At 32.6% G+C, this 18,019-nt stretch overlaps 2 protein-coding genes across 2 annotated transcripts; one reads left to right on the top strand and one right to left on the bottom strand.

Annotated features, from left to right (window-relative positions):
- Positions 1–4,602: 4,602 nt before the first annotated feature.
- LOC129798684 (aldehyde dehydrogenase 1A1) lies at positions 4,603–14,042 on the top strand. The gene is made up of 6 exons (XM_055841953.1): positions 4,603–4,810; positions 5,014–5,118; positions 5,192–5,867; positions 9,756–10,263; positions 13,734–13,808; positions 13,869–14,042. The coding sequence occupies exons 1-6, from the start codon at positions 4,775–4,777 to the stop codon at positions 13,936–13,938; spliced, it is 1,470 nt and encodes a 489-aa protein (XP_055697928.1). The 5' UTR covers positions 4,603–4,774; the 3' UTR covers positions 13,939–14,042.
- On the bottom strand, positions 14,013–14,680 carry LOC129798685 (NADH dehydrogenase [ubiquinone] 1 beta subcomplex subunit 2, mitochondrial-like). The gene is made up of 3 exons (XM_055841954.1): positions 14,493–14,680; positions 14,280–14,403; positions 14,013–14,216 (listed from the first exon to the last, which is right to left on the bottom strand). The coding sequence occupies exons 1-3, from the start codon at positions 14,594–14,596 to the stop codon at positions 14,139–14,141; spliced, it is 306 nt and encodes a 101-aa protein (XP_055697929.1). The 5' UTR covers positions 14,597–14,680; the 3' UTR covers positions 14,013–14,138.
- Between the last annotated feature and the right edge of the window lie 3,339 nt (positions 14,681–18,019).

Raw genomic sequence — 18,019 nt, 5'->3', positions numbered from 1 at the left:
GAACTTTGATAAATTGTAGCAAAGATTTCTTTTGCGTGAGTTGAAATTATGCTGAGAAACTTTATTGAAATGTTTATGGTTTTTCAACAAAAAAATATACATTAACTTTGAATTAAAATCTGGCACTGATTCCACAAGTATCATAAAATTAGCAATAAAACTAAAATTGTGGAAAACTCTAAATAAACTCGATAGTCAGCGGTGTATTTCGGGGATTTTTTTAGGGTAGCAATTTTATATACTATCTAATAATAGTCTAATAATTATTGTAATAAAGTTTTTTTTAGTTATTTTTACTTTGTTATTAAACCGTTTAAAATATTTATGTTTTTCAGAAAAAAAATACGTCAAGTGTGCCAAATTCCGGCCAGCTTGCAATTTCGGCCACCTTTTTTGTTTCTCAAATTTCCATGAATTTTTAGTTTTTACATACTCTAGAGATTATACAATGCAAAAGAATAACAAAAAAATGTAGCTTCGACAAACGAGATGACGTGAGAAAGACATTGGAAAAATTCCCGAAGGGCAAGGAACTATGAGAATGAAGGTGACCGAAATAGGACACCAAAGCTATGTCTACATTTTTATTTATTTTAAAATGTAACTTTACACAAGGTTCTAAGCAACATTCCTTAAGTAGAAGAAATGAAAAAAATAAATTTCTATTAAAGATATTACATTTCAAACTTGAGACTATGGCGCTTGCATGCAACTATACCGAAATTTGGCACACTTACCCTAAACACTGTAACTCACGGAAAATTGTTGATTTTTATCGATATTTTTAATTTTTCACTGATTTTAAACTCTTTTAAAATAGAGTATTGATCTTGTTCACTTGAAATTAAGGATAAGTAATTTAAAATTAATTTTCAAAAACTTATATTTTTAAATTAATTATCTAAGATGTAAGCATTAAATATTGACGACATGAAATTAAATACTTAATCTGATAGAATAATTTAGTCACATTCGTATTCTCTGATCGATTGAAGCTGTGAATGCTTTCAAGCTACAGCCAATGATAGAAAGCGATAGAACTAAAATATCTTATGGGATTAAATATTTAATTAGCTTTACAAAAATTAATTGAATTTTTAAGTTTTAAAACAATTTATTTTCATCCTGTTCTGTAGGCCAGGGTTTAAGGGTATTTAAAAGCTTTAAAAGCGACGAGAGGACGCGATGAGAATATATTTTATTGATAAAATATTAATTATAGTGGATAAAGCTTAATTTTAAAAGCAACAAAAATTATTGTGACAGGGGGTAACCTTTGAGTTAGAGCACATTTAAAATAGATCGTTTTCTTCTATTTTTAAATGAAACTGTACCTCACCACGATAAGGCTCATTTCCATTAAAAAAAAATAGGAGAAAAGGCTCTATTTTAACCATTTAAGGACGATTGGAACACCGGTGTCCCATAAAGAAAATAATATTTCCTGACTACCTAAAGTCAAGTATTTCTTTCTCATGTTTGTACGTAATTACAAAGTACAAGGATGATCTGAAAAAGACATTGGAAGAATTCCGGAAGAACAAGGAACTATAAGAATTAAGGTGGCCGGAATAGGCCATCAATTCTATGTCCACATTTTCATTCGTTTTAAAATGTCTTAAGAATGATTTTAGAGAAAATAAAGACGATAAACTGTCTACAACTAGTCCCCGGCGAGTCTATACAAGATTCCAAGCAGCACTCCTTAAGAATTAATTTAAAAAAAATCAACTTGTATTAAAAATAATACATTACAAACTTGATACTTTGGCGCTTGCATGCAACTATGCCGAAATTTGGCACACTTATCCTAAGACGTTTCATTGATTTAGTTTATCGGCTAAATTTTTATTGTTGATTTTCGGTCAGTAAAAAGTGACTCGCCGTTAAAGGGTTAAAGCTGTCCCACTTAATTCGATAATATTGAAGAAGCTCGAAAGAAAAATGGTGTTAATTCAAATTCCACCACTACACGCAAAACTTTCATTACTTAACCTCAAATCTTGCATTTTGAATGCATCCGTCGACGTCGTTCATATTTGAGGATAAGGAGCTCATAATTTGAAGAACTTGAATGTATAATTTTGTTTACCGGTTCTCAACCGATTTAAACCGATTTGTAAATCACTCAAAAGATCCCACAAAATAATTTTGAGAGTAATAAAATTGATTTTCGGACAAAAATTACTTATCGGATCATAAGCGGTTCATTACCGGTTCACAACCGATTTGAACGGATTTATAATTCACTCAAAATATTTCCCAAAATAACCTAGGACTAGTATAATTGAATTTCGAATAAAAATTAGTTATCGGTTATAAACCGATTCATTACCGGTTCAAAACCGATTGCCTCGACATGTTCCTCAAAACTAGTTCTTGAATGTAGGCAGTAAATAAACCAACTGGCTGATCGACACCCCGTAATTCTCACCTAGGTCCCTGGTCATGGTCATTCTAATGTGGAGAGCAACAACACTGTGGATACTTTGGCTAAATCTAGTGCCATAACACACTTAATTTATTCAATTCCCATTTGCAGTTGTTCTAGGAGTTGCGTCAAGGACCTTTTCAACTAAATGGCAGCCAATGAGCACAAAATACACTGAGCTAAACGATCTGGTTTTCGGTGTGCTAAGCTAATCCTGGATCCAGGCAGCAAATAGAGAAAAGAAATTCAAAACCTAAACAAGACACTGCTAAGAATACTAAGCATTAGCACGGATGCGATTTACTAATATTGTCTGGAAGACGAAGAGGGCAATATTCATATCATGAGCTACTGCCCGGAAATTGGGATACAGCGCAGGATACTACTACTCTAGGCGACTCTGTTTTGCAGTACCTCTGTTATTAAATCGTCTTAACCTTAAAATTTATTATCTTTCACCAAGGACGCCAAAATAGAGCGCTAAAAAACAAAGGACTTGGGTACAATAGACTAACGTGTAGTAATAATAATACTGAGTCCATTGCTTTTAATCTATTTTTAAATATTTCAGCGGAAGTTTGTTTTTAAATATGAGGTTATATTCAACTTAACCTAAAATCCAAGGGCACATTTCAATTGGTAATTTGTCAGCTTCATTGTATAGGAGAAAGCGCGCTACCTTCGGACGACTCAAGCTTTGGACAACACAATTTTTTCTCTATAGTTCCTTATGGATTTCATCCAGAGCTCTTTTCTGAAAATTTGAGGCATTGGACTTTAAAAAATGACATTGAAAAAAATTCAAAAAATTAAATTGAAAAAAATTATTCGTGCGAAGCATAAATCGTCCGAAGGTAGCGCGCTTTTCCCTGCTATGATTAATCAAGTTAGAACAGTTTATTTCAAGTAACAAAACATTATTAAATATTTTCAAGAGAAAAAATTGGCAAGATACGAATTTTCTAACCTCAAACAATTCTCGTGTAAATAATTTTGAGATATTCTTAATATGGAATGGAACTATCGAAATTAATCGTACTTGTAACTCTTTTAGTGAATCAAAGGAAAATATGTAAAAAGATAAACCTAAAAGTAAGACAAATGAATTTAAATAAAAGTTCTAAATTGTTTGGTTAGCTTTTTAAGATTAGATTCGAATTAGGTGTGATTCCTTCTAATCACACCTATTTTTATTTATCTGATGCTGAAGTAATGGGATAAATTCCTATATGTTCTGCGAAAAGGGTAAGTCTTTCAGGCTTCGCATATACTATGGCTTCGCACACTTCATACAGGAGTCCATCAAGCCTAATAAAAGTGAAGCTATTTTACACTTTTCCTTGTAAAAATTTTGCAGATATTGCACTGCTACTTAAACAAATTTGCTCGTAGTTCTTGTATAATTTTGGCAAACATTATGAAATATGTATTTTTAGATAGCTTTTAATGCACGATTTCGAAATATATCAGACTGATAAGTCAATTCTCTTTAGGAAAAAACTTGCCAACCGTCTCCAGTGCATCTATGAAAAAACTTATGGAAAAATGAAATGTGGAGAGGCCCCTGACTTCATACATATTTTTCCCATACAGTAGTATCTCTCAAATTCGGGCATTTGGGACCGAAATGTCACCCGAAGTAGAGAGAAATTCGGACGACAAACTTTTTGAAATGCAACGATTTTTTATTCATCTGCATACACATATTGAGTTTACACACTCATTATCGTAAATTTCATGAAAATCCTTTAATAATGCAAAATTACATCAAAACTATGACAAACCATGCCAAATTTGAGCATATTTGATTCAATCGGTAATTATAATCAAACTTGAAAAATGACAACAAACTTTTTTCAAATGTAACTGCTGCCCGAATTAAAAAGTAGCCCAATCTTAAAAGAGCCGAATTAGCGAGAGTCTACTGTATTTCTTTAATGAATTTGACCTAAGTTTTTTTTAAGAAATGTGTGACTTAAGACTGGTAATTAATACCCCTTTTAACTTAATTATATACTTCACTGGAGAAATATTTTGATTTTCACTCTCCATAGAATTACGAGAAAATTAATAAATAACAAATTGAAAATTAATCTCATTTGGAATGTGTAATAAGATATTGAAGCACAACAATTCTGTTTTCCTCTGAGTGCATAAATTTAATTTATTCCAACTAAATGCGACCCTGACAGTATAACAGAGATTGCGCCTTGGTTCTATTGCCGTCTGTTTGGCCACTTTCAATTTCAGTCTTTGCTGACAAGTTCCCAGTGCTTGAAGTGTTTTCATTCAGTTTCAAAAATAAAATTTCCGTGTGATTTAAAAGGAGAAATTCTAGAGAAGATGGCTAATCCAAATCAGCAAGTCGTGTACACAAAGGTAAAATATTTAATTACATTATTAAAATACCCCCGAGTCTTTGCTAATAAGATGCGCCTCCCCTGAGAACCTCCTCCAGCATTACCGGTAGTGAACATAAATTCCATTTTCTCATAATAGCAACATCAAATTCCAAAAGCGTGCCTCTAATGTCGCGAAATTATGTCTTGAGAAAAGTTATGCAATGCGTATAATATTTTCAGCTCTTCATCAACAACGAATTTGTCGATTCAAAGAGCGGGAAGACATTCCCAACTGTTAATCCGGCAAACTGTAAAAAGATAGCCGAAATTTCTGAAGCTGATAAGGTATATATTTAACTTTATTTTTCAATACATTATATATAGAAAAACGAAGATAAACCCGAATGTTTAAATTTAGGAAGATGTTGATGTTGCCGTTGCGGCTGCTAAGAAAGCATTTGCGCGGGGATCTGAATGGCGCAATTTGGATGCTTCGGCCAGAGGACGTCTGCTGAACAAACTAGCAGATCTTGTGGCCAGAGACATCGACACACTGGCCAATCTTGAGTCCCTGGACAATGGCAAACCCTTTGGGGATTCAGTTTTCGACATTAATTGCGCCATTGATACCTTCCGCTACTATGCGGGATGGGCAGATAAAATCCATGGAAATACAATCCCAGCCGATGGGACATCCCTTACCCTCACCCGAAAGGAACCCGTGGGAGTTGTTGGTCAGATTATTCCCTGGAACTACCCAATTCTCATGCTCGCATGGAAATGGGGACCAGCAATTGCTGCCGGATGTACCATTGTCCTAAAGCCAGCTGAGGCAACTCCTCTAACTGCTCTCTACTGTGCTGCTCTGACCAAAGAAGCTGGTTTCCCAGCAGGAGTTATCAATGTTCTCCCAGGATATGGCCCTACCGCAGGATATGCCATTGCCACCCATCCTGACATTCATAAAGTAGCTTTTACGGGATCCGTAGATGTTGGAAAAATCATCATGGAAGCCGCAGCAAAATCCAATCTCAAGAAAGTCTCCCTGGAGCTTGGAGGAAAGAGCCCCCTGGTTATATTCGATGATGCCAATTGTAAGACATGTTTTATTTTTACTATCGCGCAAATGCTAACAAATCTCTTAAACCGCTCTCGTCCAATTAACTTTTATTTCACATGAATTAAAATTTTTACGATGATAACCTTTTGAAGGTGATAGGAGCTTAAGAACAGTGATTTTTTTTTGTGTACTGGACATAAAGTGATATAAAATGTAATACAAAGACCAAGAAAATTTCTGACTAACGGCGTCACTACACTTGCACATTAAAATTTTAATGTGATTCACATTAATTGTCGCTTATGAGCGTCCAAATATGTTATTTGTGTCTTTGAGTCACTTAATATTTGGGGTTTTTCTATTTATTGATAAAGAAGTGGACTTGGCCTGTAAAAATAAGTTTAAATTTATCTAAAGGATAAATATTTTTCACATTAAAAAATTAAAGAGAAAATCGCATTAATTTTTCGCATTAATACTATAAATCAATTTATATCAAATTTTGCGGGCCAAATCTACTTTTTTATCAACAAATAGATCAAATTTTGAATATAGAATGATTCAAACACAGAAATTACACATTTGGACTCTCACCAGCGACAATTAATGTGCTGTATGGAGTAAATCATACATTTAATATTCACAGTGTAGCGATTGATTGAAATGCTGAATAGCAAATACTGTATTATATTTTGCACTGATTTTGGAAAAATAGAGTAGTTATGTTAGAGAAGTCAAACAATGCGTTTCACTGAAAGCGATGGATACGATATAGTGCATCATATTAAAATCTTACTGTGCAAGTGTGATAACACAGTAAGAATTTATCTAGCATCAACTCTCTAATTAGTTTGAAGGACGAAAAAGAAATAATTCTGATTTTGTAGATTGAAAACGAGTTTTAAAATTATTATTTACTAGAAGGCGAAAGATTATTCAATGACTTCCTAAAACATCCAAGGTTTGACTATTGTCCACTAGTGGCGCTTAAAGTTAATTTGACGAAGTATTTAGAAAGAACTCCTGAAAATCGAGTACTCTGTTATTTTTCTAATTCTTTGTCTTTGAAGCTTAATACTAAACCTACGAAGACCGGTTTAAAAACTTTTTTAAGCCGTTTTTTTATTTTTTTTAAATATTTCTAAGAAAAAAATGTTGAATATTCTACTTATCGCGATCTGTCATTAGATCGAGCATGCTAGACAAAACGACCCAAAACGGTCGGTAGCTTTAGTGTTAAATAGTTTTAAAAATGTCAGTAAATACCAAAATTCAAAAAGACAATTTTTAATTCCGTTTTGATAAAAAATAACACAAATAAAATTAGGAATTTAGATAAAATACAATAATCGGTGTCGGTTCCTTATCAATTTAAACTCTAAACCATTAGAGATTTACTAACAATTTCAAAGCCCTGCCAAAAAACCAATCTTACTTAAATCAGTAGAGAAATATACCGTCTAACAGAATGAGACTATATTGCCCTAAAGAAACCGTAGAAGGAATTTTTAAAGGTCATTGATAAGTAGAGAAAAAATACCGCCCATGCTACATCTAAAACCGGTGCAGTGCATAATCCCGAAAGCCAAAATCTCGAATGGTCAAATTCCTGAAAGGGATGACACTTTTAAGAATTTGGCTTTCGGGATTTTGGCCCTTACGAGATTTTGACTTTTCTAAATTTTGGTTTTCAGGATCTTGACAGATTCAGAAATGTAGCTATTCGGGATTTCGACTCACTTAGGATTTTTACTCGTTCTAGATTTTGATCCTTTGCGAGATTTTTTATTTTGGTTTTTCGGAATTCTTACTCATTCAGGATTTTGACCTATTTAGGATTTTGGCCCATTCGAGATTTTGGCAGATTCGGGATTTTGACAGATTCAGAAATGTAGCTCTTCAGGGTTTCGACTCACTCAGGATTTTGACCCTTTCTGGGTTTTGACTTTTGACCCTTTCCGAGATTTTTAATTTTGGTTTTTCCGGATTTTGACTCATTTGGGATTTTGGCCCACTCGGGATTATGGCCCATTCGAGATAATGGCTTTTCGAGATTTTGGTCCATTCGGGATTTTGACAGATTCAGGAATGTAGCTATTCGGGGGTTCAACACACTCACGATTTTGACCCGTTATAGATTACCCTTTCCGAGCATTTTGGATTTTGGTTTTTCGAGATTTTGACCCGTTTAGGATTTTGACCCATTTTGGATTTTGGCCCATTCGAGATTATGGCTTTTCGAGATTTCGGTCCATTCGGGATTTTGGCTTTTCTCCATTTTGGCTATTCAGGATTTGACTATACGGGATTTTACCTACTCTGGACTTCAACTCATTCGGGATTTTGGCTCTAAGGATTTTGACCCATTCAGGATTATTCGGGGTTTCGACTCATTAAGGATTTTGGCTTATTCGGGACTATGGCTTTTCGAGACTTTGGCTTTTCGGACTTTTGGTTTTTCAGGATTTTGACCCACTTGGGATTTTGGTCCATTTAGGATTATGGCATTACTCTTTCCGAGATTTTGGATTTTCGTTTTTCAGGATTTTGACCGTTCAGGATTTTGACCCAATTGGGATTTTGGCACATTCGGGATTTTGGTTTTTCAGGATTTTGGCTTTCAGGATTTTGACCCATTCAGGATTATAGCTATTCGGGGTTTCGGCTCATTCAGGATTTTGGCACATTTGGGATTTTGTCTTTTCTTCATTTTTACCCATTTAAGCTTTTGACCCATTCGAGATTTGACTGTACAGGATTTTAGGTATTCGGGACTTCATTCAGGATATTGGCTTTCGAGATTTTGGTTCATTCCAGATTTTGGCCTTTTCGGAATTTTGGCCCTTTCGAGGCTTTGGCTTTTCTGAATTTTGGTTTTTCAGGATTTTAACCCATTTGGGATTCTGGCTTTATGGATTTTGACCAGAATCCGCTTAAATCCTATTCGAAAATTCAAAAATCGTATGAGTAATTTTTGAAAACATCTACGAGGCATGGTTTCGAGAAGAACTAGGAAGAAAGGATGCTAGAAAAATAAATTCGATATCTGTAATACGGAAGACACCTTCTCTAAGTTCTTATCAATCAAGATTCCTTGGAAAATTTAGTTTAGGATTGAACATTAAGGAAAAATTGTCCATTACAATTTGGAAAACCGATAAAAATGCTTGTTACTTTGGATTTTCAGAAGTTTGGAAAGTACGCTAAATGTTAATCTCTAGTTTAAAGACCGCTTAACCGTTTAATCACAGGGTCTTAAACATATTTAACAGACAGACAAAAACCGGTAAAATTGACCAAATCCGTAACTTCATTGTTGTCTTGCAATTTCGGATTTGGAAAAATCAACTAAAATATCGTTTACTCGATATTACAAAGCTAAACTTTAAAATTTCTTAGTAACTTTGCTGGACAGAAAATAAAAAAGAAAATTAAAAAATAGAAAAATACTAAATTCAATAGCTCCAAATTATCTAAAATTAGCATTTCGAACAACGCGGAATTTCGAACAAAAAACAATTTGTAAATTCAGACTTAGGTAATCCATTAATAATTCAGTAATTATGCAATTTTAAAGCACTTTAAAATTGTAAATTAAAGTTTTAAAATAATTGTCCGATTTCTAAATTGGTTTATCTGAGATTTCAAATTTTACCCTACCTACGTCTTTATTACTCGAATTCAAGTATAAGTCAAGAAGTTATCTCACTTTTTCGAAGTCCTTATGCTTATTTACTGAAAATGTTAATTTGGACGACTATCCAAATTAATTTCCAACAACATCCAAAGTACGTCTAATAACCGCTAGAGAGGTTAAATCTCACTTTTAAAGAGAATTTAAAAGCCCCATGAATAACTTAATAAAGGCATCAGAGATTAATAATATTAGACATTATTATATTCTCTTTTTTGATCATTTTAGTGGATGAAGCAGTTGAAATTGCTCACAATGCAATTTTCGCCAATCATGGCCAAAATTGCTGTGCAGGAAGTCGCACATTTGTCCAAGAGGGAATATACGATGAGTTTATCAAGAGATCAATTGAATTGGTAAAGAAGCGCAAACTGGGTGATGCCTTTGAGAAAGATGTAGTTCAGGGGCCCCAAGTCGATGAGAAAATCTTCAATAGAATCCTAAAATACGTGGAGGCGGGCAAGAAGGAAGGGGCCAAGTTGGAATTTGGCGGAAAACGTTGGGGAAATGAAGGTTATTTCATTGAGCCGACAATCTTTTCCGGCGTCACTGATGGCATGATTATTGCTCGGGAGGAGATATTTGGCCCTGTTATGAGTGTCTTCAAGTTCAAGACCTTGGATGAGGTGATAGAGAGGTCCAATAACACAAACTACGGCTTAGCCTCTGGTGTTATCACCAGTAACATCAACAATGCTCTGGTGTTCGCCCAAGCCGTTCAAGCTGGATCAGTTTGGTAAGTGATTTATGAGCTCAATTTGAAGCAGACACATTGGCCCAAATGGGCACAGCCATTGCCTGGTGTTAATACCTTCTCGAATGCAATAGCCTGATTGCTCTGTATATAAAATCATTTTCCGACCAATTACCGAATCATATCACATTGAAAATCGTTGGCTCTTTTGCTTTAAGAAATGTTTACGATTTATACAACGGCAAAAATCTAGCCACATGTTTACTTTGTATAGGAGCATTATTAATTATTTAATAATAATTTTTCATCTATTCTTTTCTTGCTTATTTTTTGTCTTTTTCTTTCTGAACACTGAGAAAAAAAGAAGGTGCAATTAACTTTTTTTCCTCATAACTTTAACACTTTTTAGGTGTAAAAATATATCAACATTTTTTAATGTTAATTTTACACCTTTTTTAAGGGTAAAATTAACATTTCCGAAATGTTATTTTAACTTTTTCGGATTTCTCTCACTCAGTGAAGGAAATAAGGGAAAATTTAAAAACCGATTCAGAGTTGAACACGGCAATAAGTAAAGTGCCCCTTTATTTCGATTGGGCGATAAAAAGAGCAGCGCGGGACATTTTCATACAAGTATGATATCAAGAGAATAAAAAAATTCTTTAATTTTTCAAATATTTTTTTAGATATTTTTTATTGATATGTCTTTTTATAAACCATATTTATAAACGATCCATTTAGAGGTCAATTTTCAAATTAATTTCTTTTCTATTTTACGAAAAAACCGCAGCAGCAGTAAAAAAAATACTTCGGGTAGTAAAAATGTTAGAAAGGTCATTACAATAATAATTTTCGAATTTTTTATCAATAAAAAACTTACTTTTGACGGTAAAAATCTAATTTAGCAATTAGTAAAACAATTTTTATCACTAAAACAGCTAATATGGTGAATTAAAAAAAAATCAATTTTGGTCAATAAAAATTCCAATTTGGAAGGTGAAAAAATTACTTTGATCAGTTAAAGAACATAATAACAAAATTGACCAGTAAAACTTCAATTTTGATCAGCAAAAAAAAATTTTAGTCAGTAAGAAATTTTGGTCAATAAGAAATCGAATTTGATCAGTAAAAAATATTTTGGTCATTTAAAAAAAATATATTTTAGTAAGCAAAAAACAGATCGGTAAAAATATCAACTTCGACATTAATAACTTTGCCACACCTTTTACCTCGGTATAATTTCATGACGTCAAAATTTACGGTTCCTTTCTCAAAATTGCACTGAATTAAATTTAATTTGATCTGACGTTCAAAAGAAGAAGAAGAGTGCGAATGAATGGGATAGACATACACAAAGCTTTTAGGAAAGAAAAGGACGTGAATTTTGACGTCAAATAAGCAATTTTGGGTCAGTAAAAAATTAAAAAAAAAACATAATTTAATTAAATAAAAAATCGAATTTGTTCAGTAAAACTTAAATTTTTAACACTAAACAATGCAATTTTGGTCAGTAAACATTTTGGTCCAACATAAACCAAAATTAGGACAGTAAAAAAATATTTTGTCCAGTAAAATATAAATTTAATATGTAATGACTCGGGCACACCTTTTTGATTAGAAAAATTTCATGAAATCAAAATTTACATCCCTTTCTTTCTCGCACTGTTTGAATATGTCTATCTCATTTTTTGCACTCCAAATTAAGTTAAACTAAATTGTTGTGATATTTAAAATAAAAAGAAGAGGACCATAGAATGAGACAGACATATGCAATGGATTTGAGATAGAAAGGGAAGCGAATTTCGCCTTCATGAAATTTTCCTGATCTAAAATGTGTACGGGAGCCATCAAAATCAAATTTGGTCAGTTTAATCAACTTAGATCAGAAAATAAAAGAATACAATTTCCGTCAGCAAAAATATAAATTTTGAAAAAAAAAACATTGTAGTTAGATCAGTAAAAGAAAAGAAATTATTAAAAAAATCAATTTGATTAGTCAAAAAATCGCTTTGAATCAGTAAAAAAAAACAATTTTTTGGTCAGTAAAAAATCAATTTTGATCAGTAAAAAATCAAATATAATTTACTAACGGCTCTAGCATACCTTTTACATCAGGAAAATTTCATGAAATCAAAATTCACATCTCTTTCCTTCTTAAAAGCTTTTCATATGTCTATTCTACTCTTCTTCTTCTTTTGAACATCACATCAAATGGAATTTAGTTCAGTCTAATTTTGAGTCTGAAAAAGAGTGGGACAGACTTATGGAATTCTTTTGAGAAAGAAATGAACGCGAATTTTGATTTCATGAAATTATACCTAACTAAAAGGTGTGCCAAAGGCTTAAATATATCAATTTTAATCAGTAGACAAATCAACCTACAAAAATATGAATATAATTCAATAAATTATATTATGCCTCGGACGCGCATCTTAGACCAGGAAAATTTCATGAAATCAAAATTCACATCACTTTCTTTCTTAAACGTTTTGGATATGCCTATTACATATCCCATTCAGTCACACCGCAAAATTTGAATGATATTTAAATTAAATTTAAAAGAAGAAGAAGAATGAAAGAGTGAGATATATATATCCTAAAGCATTGAGAAAGAAAAAGACAGGCCGTCAATTTTGATTTCTTAGTTTTCCTGGTCTAAAAAAGGGTTTATTGCAGCTTTTATGAGGCTAGTACACCTTTTAGATCAGGAAAATATCATAAAGCAAAAATTCGCTTGTCTTTCTTTCTTAAAAGATTTGCATAAGTCTATCCTACTCTTTCGGTCTCAAAATTGGACTGAACTAATTTTAATTTGGTGTGATGTTCAAAAGAAGAAGAGAAGTACGATAGATATGTGTAGAACTCTTGAGAAAAAAAGATAATGTGAATTTCGATCGCATGAAATTTTACAGAACTAAAAGGTGTGCCGGAGCCATTACTGACCAAATTGAATTTCAACTGCTTACTTTGAATTATTAAATGATCAGTTTAAATTTACCGAGTAAATTTACTAAGTTTACTAACTGCACTGAAACTGACTAAAATGCTTTGCAAACCGTGGTCAAATTTATATTTTTTACTGACCTCCTTTACCAAAATATTGCTTATTCTTATGCAGCAAAAATAAATTAATCAGTATTTCAAGTAAAGAATTATCATTTTTAAACTGTATTTAAGAAAAAATGGAATTTATTTCTTTATTGTTTTTTTTTTTCAATTTTTATTTGAAAAGGGACTCTGGAACATATATTTATTAATTAATTGGAATAGATATTAGGTTCATTCGAAAGGCCTTTGAATCCCGAACAAATCTGAACCGGTTATGAATCGGTTGGGAATCGGAAAATTGATTTTATAGACCAAAAATTCAATTTTTTTTATTTTACAAAAATTTTAAGACGTTTTAGAGCAATTTAGAATTAAAAAGACGAGTTCGAGTATTTCTTGAAGCTTTGACTCTTTTCCTTTTTAATAAAAAAATATTTAAAACGATTTTTTTTCAATTTTTTTAGGGTAAATTGCTATGATGCCGTGGTACCTCAGGCACCATTCGGAGGATTCAAGCAATCTGGCGCAGCAAGGGAACTGTAAGAATCATCTCTCATAACTTTATCAGATCCTTCTAAAAATATTTAATTTTTTCACAGGGGAGAGGATGGCCTGGGACCGTACTTGGAGACCAAGACAATCAGCATCAAATTGCCCACAAACAACTAAAAGATTTCGCAAGGACCTACCAGGAGTCTCGAAACATACCTTCAATACCTCCAAAAATTTTTGTAAAAGCAAGCTTTTAAATAATAAAGAATATATTTTGCAGAGCCGATTCTTACAAATGTTTGGAGGATGGTCAATCGACAAATCTAACGATTCTCTGAAATTCACTAATTTCGCGATAAACGAAAACTGGGGATTTTTTACTCATCTGCGTCGTCTGGGGGTATTCCTAGTTCAGCATTAGTCCACTTTGAGGGATCCGGATACGGGAATTCTCCCTGAACAGAAAACAAAAACAACTCTCAATCCGGGAAGGAGGATTTGGTTCGAAAAGAACTCACGGTTAAGTGCTCAGGTTCGTGCCAGAGGTGCCACAGGATCCACCACCACATGAAGCCACCCACCATGTACGATCCAATGATGACTCCTTTAGAATGGGGTGGAGCCGCAGTGCGATAGGACCAGCTGAAAGGGATTCACGGAGATATTTGTCTTACATAACATAACCTATAAAATGCTCAATTGCTCGATAATCGCAATAATAGCAGACTTACGCATGTCCCCGGCGAACTGCCTGCTTCTGTACAGCCCCACTGGGGCTCCTCAGAAGGGCATTTACTACTGATCTTCCTAATAACGCACTACGTGAAGAAATCATCACAATTTGCACTTCCTAACACGGAGGATAATTTCTTTGGATAATAATTTCTGTTTGGATAAACTTCGCGACAGCTGATTTTGCGCAGGCAATGTCATAAATTTTCCCGAGTATAATACACTGGGTATTATACTCCATCTTATACACATGTAAATTGCTGGCGTAGAAAATTGTTCTGTAGAAAAAAGAAAAAAACAATCATATTCTTGCGTTGTGTACTGAATTTAAGCCTACTAAATCTAAACATAATTTTAGTAAAATATTAAATAATTAATTACAAAGCTCAAGTAAATTGACATGATATAAGACTTATAAGACAGTCATTTTTCACTAAGGGAAGAGCACCAGCGATCGGCAGTGTTCCTCGGATCGTTAGGTCAATACCACATTGTTTCTCTAAATTAAATGATTTTTTAAAAATTATTAGACACCTTTTACCATTTAATTTTCACAAGAATACAGTGCATTAACTCAGATTTAATTTTGTAAAACCAATTTTCCCTGAGACATCTGATTAAATTCCTGGCGATCCGAGGTACAGATTGCAAGTTTGCAATTACACGTATTTTTTATTAATTTATTGTAAAAATTAAAAATTCAAAAGCATAAATATTGTTAAAGGGATCACTAATGTATCAATTAGCATACAAAAAAATACCAAATAATGTTTTGAGGATTATATTTTCAACTAAATATGAAGCATGTCTCTTAACATTCCGATCCGGGGTTCTCTTCCCTTATCTTTTTTTGAACCGATATTTCCATTAAACTCTTACGAATACCTCAATTAATAAATAATCTTTTATTAATTCAAGTACACTTAAAATGTGTCGTTTAAATGCAAAAATTTTCAAATAGGAATGTTCACAAAAAGTCCTAATATTTAGAATCAAAAATTACTCCTTTAGTACTAGATTGCATGGAGACACACTTACTTTAAAAATCCCAAGCTTTCGTTCTTGATTTTTAATAATTTAAGTACAAAAAAAAAACATTAAGGGGAGTGGGGTATCTTTGAATTAGGGCAGCTTCGAAATTGTTTTTTTTTTCTTTTTCTTCTAAATGAAACTAGACGTAATCGTGATATAATTAAGCTCCACAGAGTGAAGCTAAATTACATTATGATAAGGCTCACTTCCATTTAAAAATTGAAGAAAAAGGCCCAACTTCAAGTTTTTTAAGTCTTGAGAAAATACGAATATTGTTGTTTTGGGTTGAAAAGATTTCTGATCAATTTTAACTATCAGGTAAGACCGTCTCAAGAAATTTTCACAAAAATTACATTCGTTAAGTTGTTATCACCAGTTTTGTGTGACAGGTCAGAGGAAAAGCAACAAAAAATATTTGTGCAAAAAACCTCGATTCCTATCTCAAGAAAAATACAGATTTTAAGTTATCTGACTAAAATAATTCTTTTTCCGAAAGATATGTCGTTCTACTTTGTATATTTTATTTCAAAAAAAAATTGAAAAAAGTAAAAATGTTTTGAAAGCAAAACGACTTGAAAAAAATATATATATTTTCTCACCTAGCACCTAAACTAAAAGAGATAATGAAGAGTGGATGGTTTTTCGACTTTATTGGATCATATTTATCCTAAAAACACATTTTCTTACAACTTTTTTCGCATATTACCCATTCGTACCCATCGATTAATGTATTAATCAAAAACTAGTCGATTTTTGATAATCTATTTCTGCGCAATTGATGTCCAAATTTCTGTCGAGAATGGATTTTTCGTTACCTTGGTCTTTCAATTACTTCGAAAAAATAGTCCGACAGCGATGGAAATACATTTTGCTGTTCTTTTCTAGCTTCGCGGAAAGTCATGCAAAATTTTTGCTCAAAATGGCGAAAGGAAAATACGACATCCTATCAAATTTCTTAAAATTGACCTCCTCTTTCCTGATTTGAATTCTGATTGCTAATTCGTGTTCTTAGATAGTTACTCTAACTAAATCAAAACAGCTTGTAATTAATTAATGCACAGAATTTAAATTCAGTGATAGTTAAGACGCGAGTTTGAGAAGGATTCTCCGCGCCCCCATGCTATATATATTTTTTTTTTCTTTTCAAAAAAATCATCTATTAATCTGTATGAAACTAATTCCAAAATATGCACAATCTATTTCAAGTATTTCTGGTACATTGGCTGAATGGGTTAAAGAAAATACTGTTAGGGTAAATTAATCTAATTCAAAACCTGCTCCAAATGGAAATTTTTCGCTACTCCAAATGGAAACGTCATTGTTTTCATGATAAATACAGTACTAAATTGCTATATTTATATATTTTCTATGCCACAGTTTCATTATTTAGTTAATTTTGCTCCAAATAAAACGAAAATCCATTCATATTAACAAATTTTATTTTGTTAGTTTCTCAGAAAAATTAAAAGTGTACCGTTTCATCATTAAATTTTTCATCGATCGACCATGTTTTCCAATGAAAAACACAATGAGGTAATTGCTGTTTATTCGTTTTAGTTTAACATTTACAGTCGAGTTCCTCAAATTTGAACGACGGTTGGGTTCAAAACGTAAAATTTGAGGTTATGTCAAGAAACTTTTGCGTAGAGTCTGAATTAAAACTATTTTTCTCTGGTGTTTCCTCATTATTATCGTATTATATTAACTTCCGTAAAAAATTCCATTTATTTCACAATAAATTACATTGATATATTCTCTAAAGTTATTTATCTTAATTTCGGGAAAGTGCATTTCACATGAATTCTGTTACGTTTTTAAAAATATCGTTCAAATTTGAGGAGAGAGAAATGTCATCTATACCCCCCCCCCCCCAAATGTTCAAATTTGAGGAACTCTACTGTATGTCATATTTCTGGCTAATTTTAGTTAAATTAAGTGCTAATCTTTATTGTTAACGGTACGTAAAATTTTCAAATGAAATAATTACCTATTTCGTGAACAAAAAGGGTTTTCCTGAAGTGTCTGCAAATGCTTCAATAGAAAACCCCGGAAATATGATTTTTTTTGGAGAGATTTTCTTATTGTTTTAGATGGGAAAGGAGAAAAGACCAGGAATAAGAACAAATCGTGCACTCAGGAGCAACTCAATAAGGTTTTGGAAGCCTTTCGTCGCGGTTTCATTTACACTGTTTGTCTCCAATTAGAAACTTTCCCTTGTCTCCATTTGGATTAATTTTATTTCCAATAGAAGCATTTTACGCTCGCGTAATTTTCTTGTATTTATGAAGTTTTCAAATTATATCTATAGAATTTTCACTAAACCCTAACATTCTAAAGGAGTAAAGGAGAAAATTTATGTAATTTTCTTCAGAAAAAATATGAACTTAATGTTTTGAATCTTCTGCCAACGTTTAAGCGTCTGGAAATGGTTTTGAATTAGGACATTTACACTAGAGGGACAAAATAAAGATTCCTTTCGATTTTATATTTCCTA

The sequence above is a fragment of the Phlebotomus papatasi genome, chromosome 1, assembly GCF_024763615.1.
Source record: "Phlebotomus papatasi isolate M1 chromosome 1, Ppap_2.1, whole genome shotgun sequence".
NCBI lineage: Eukaryota > Metazoa > Arthropoda > Insecta > Diptera > Psychodidae > Phlebotomus > Phlebotomus papatasi.
Note: the sequence above shows the minus strand (reverse complement) of the source record. Positions and strands in the feature narration are given on the sequence as shown.

Bases quoted from the DNA above. Each gene is read 5' to 3' on its own strand.
- LOC129798684 (XM_055841953.1), top strand. From the start codon at position 4,775: ATGGCTAATCCAAATCAGCAAGTCGTGTACACAAAG. The intron at 5,868-9,755 runs GTAAGACATGTT...TGATCATTTTAG, and splicing joins TATATTCGATGATGCCAATT to TGGATGAAGCAGTTGAAATT. The intron at 13,809-13,868 runs GTAAGAATCATC...ATTTTTTCACAG, and splicing joins TCTGGCGCAGCAAGGGAACT to GGGAGAGGATGGCCTGGGAC.
- LOC129798685 (XM_055841954.1), bottom strand. From the start codon at position 14,596: ATGATTTCTTCACGTAGTGCGTTATTAGGAAGATCAGTAGTAAATGCC. The intron at 14,404-14,492 runs GTAAGTCTGCTA...AATCCCTTTCAG, and splicing joins GCAGTTCGCCGGGGACATGC to CTGGTCCTATCGCACTGCGG. The intron at 14,217-14,279 runs GTGAGTTCTTTT...TTTTCTGTTCAG, and splicing joins ACGAACCTGAGCACTTAACC to GGAGAATTCCCGTATCCGGA.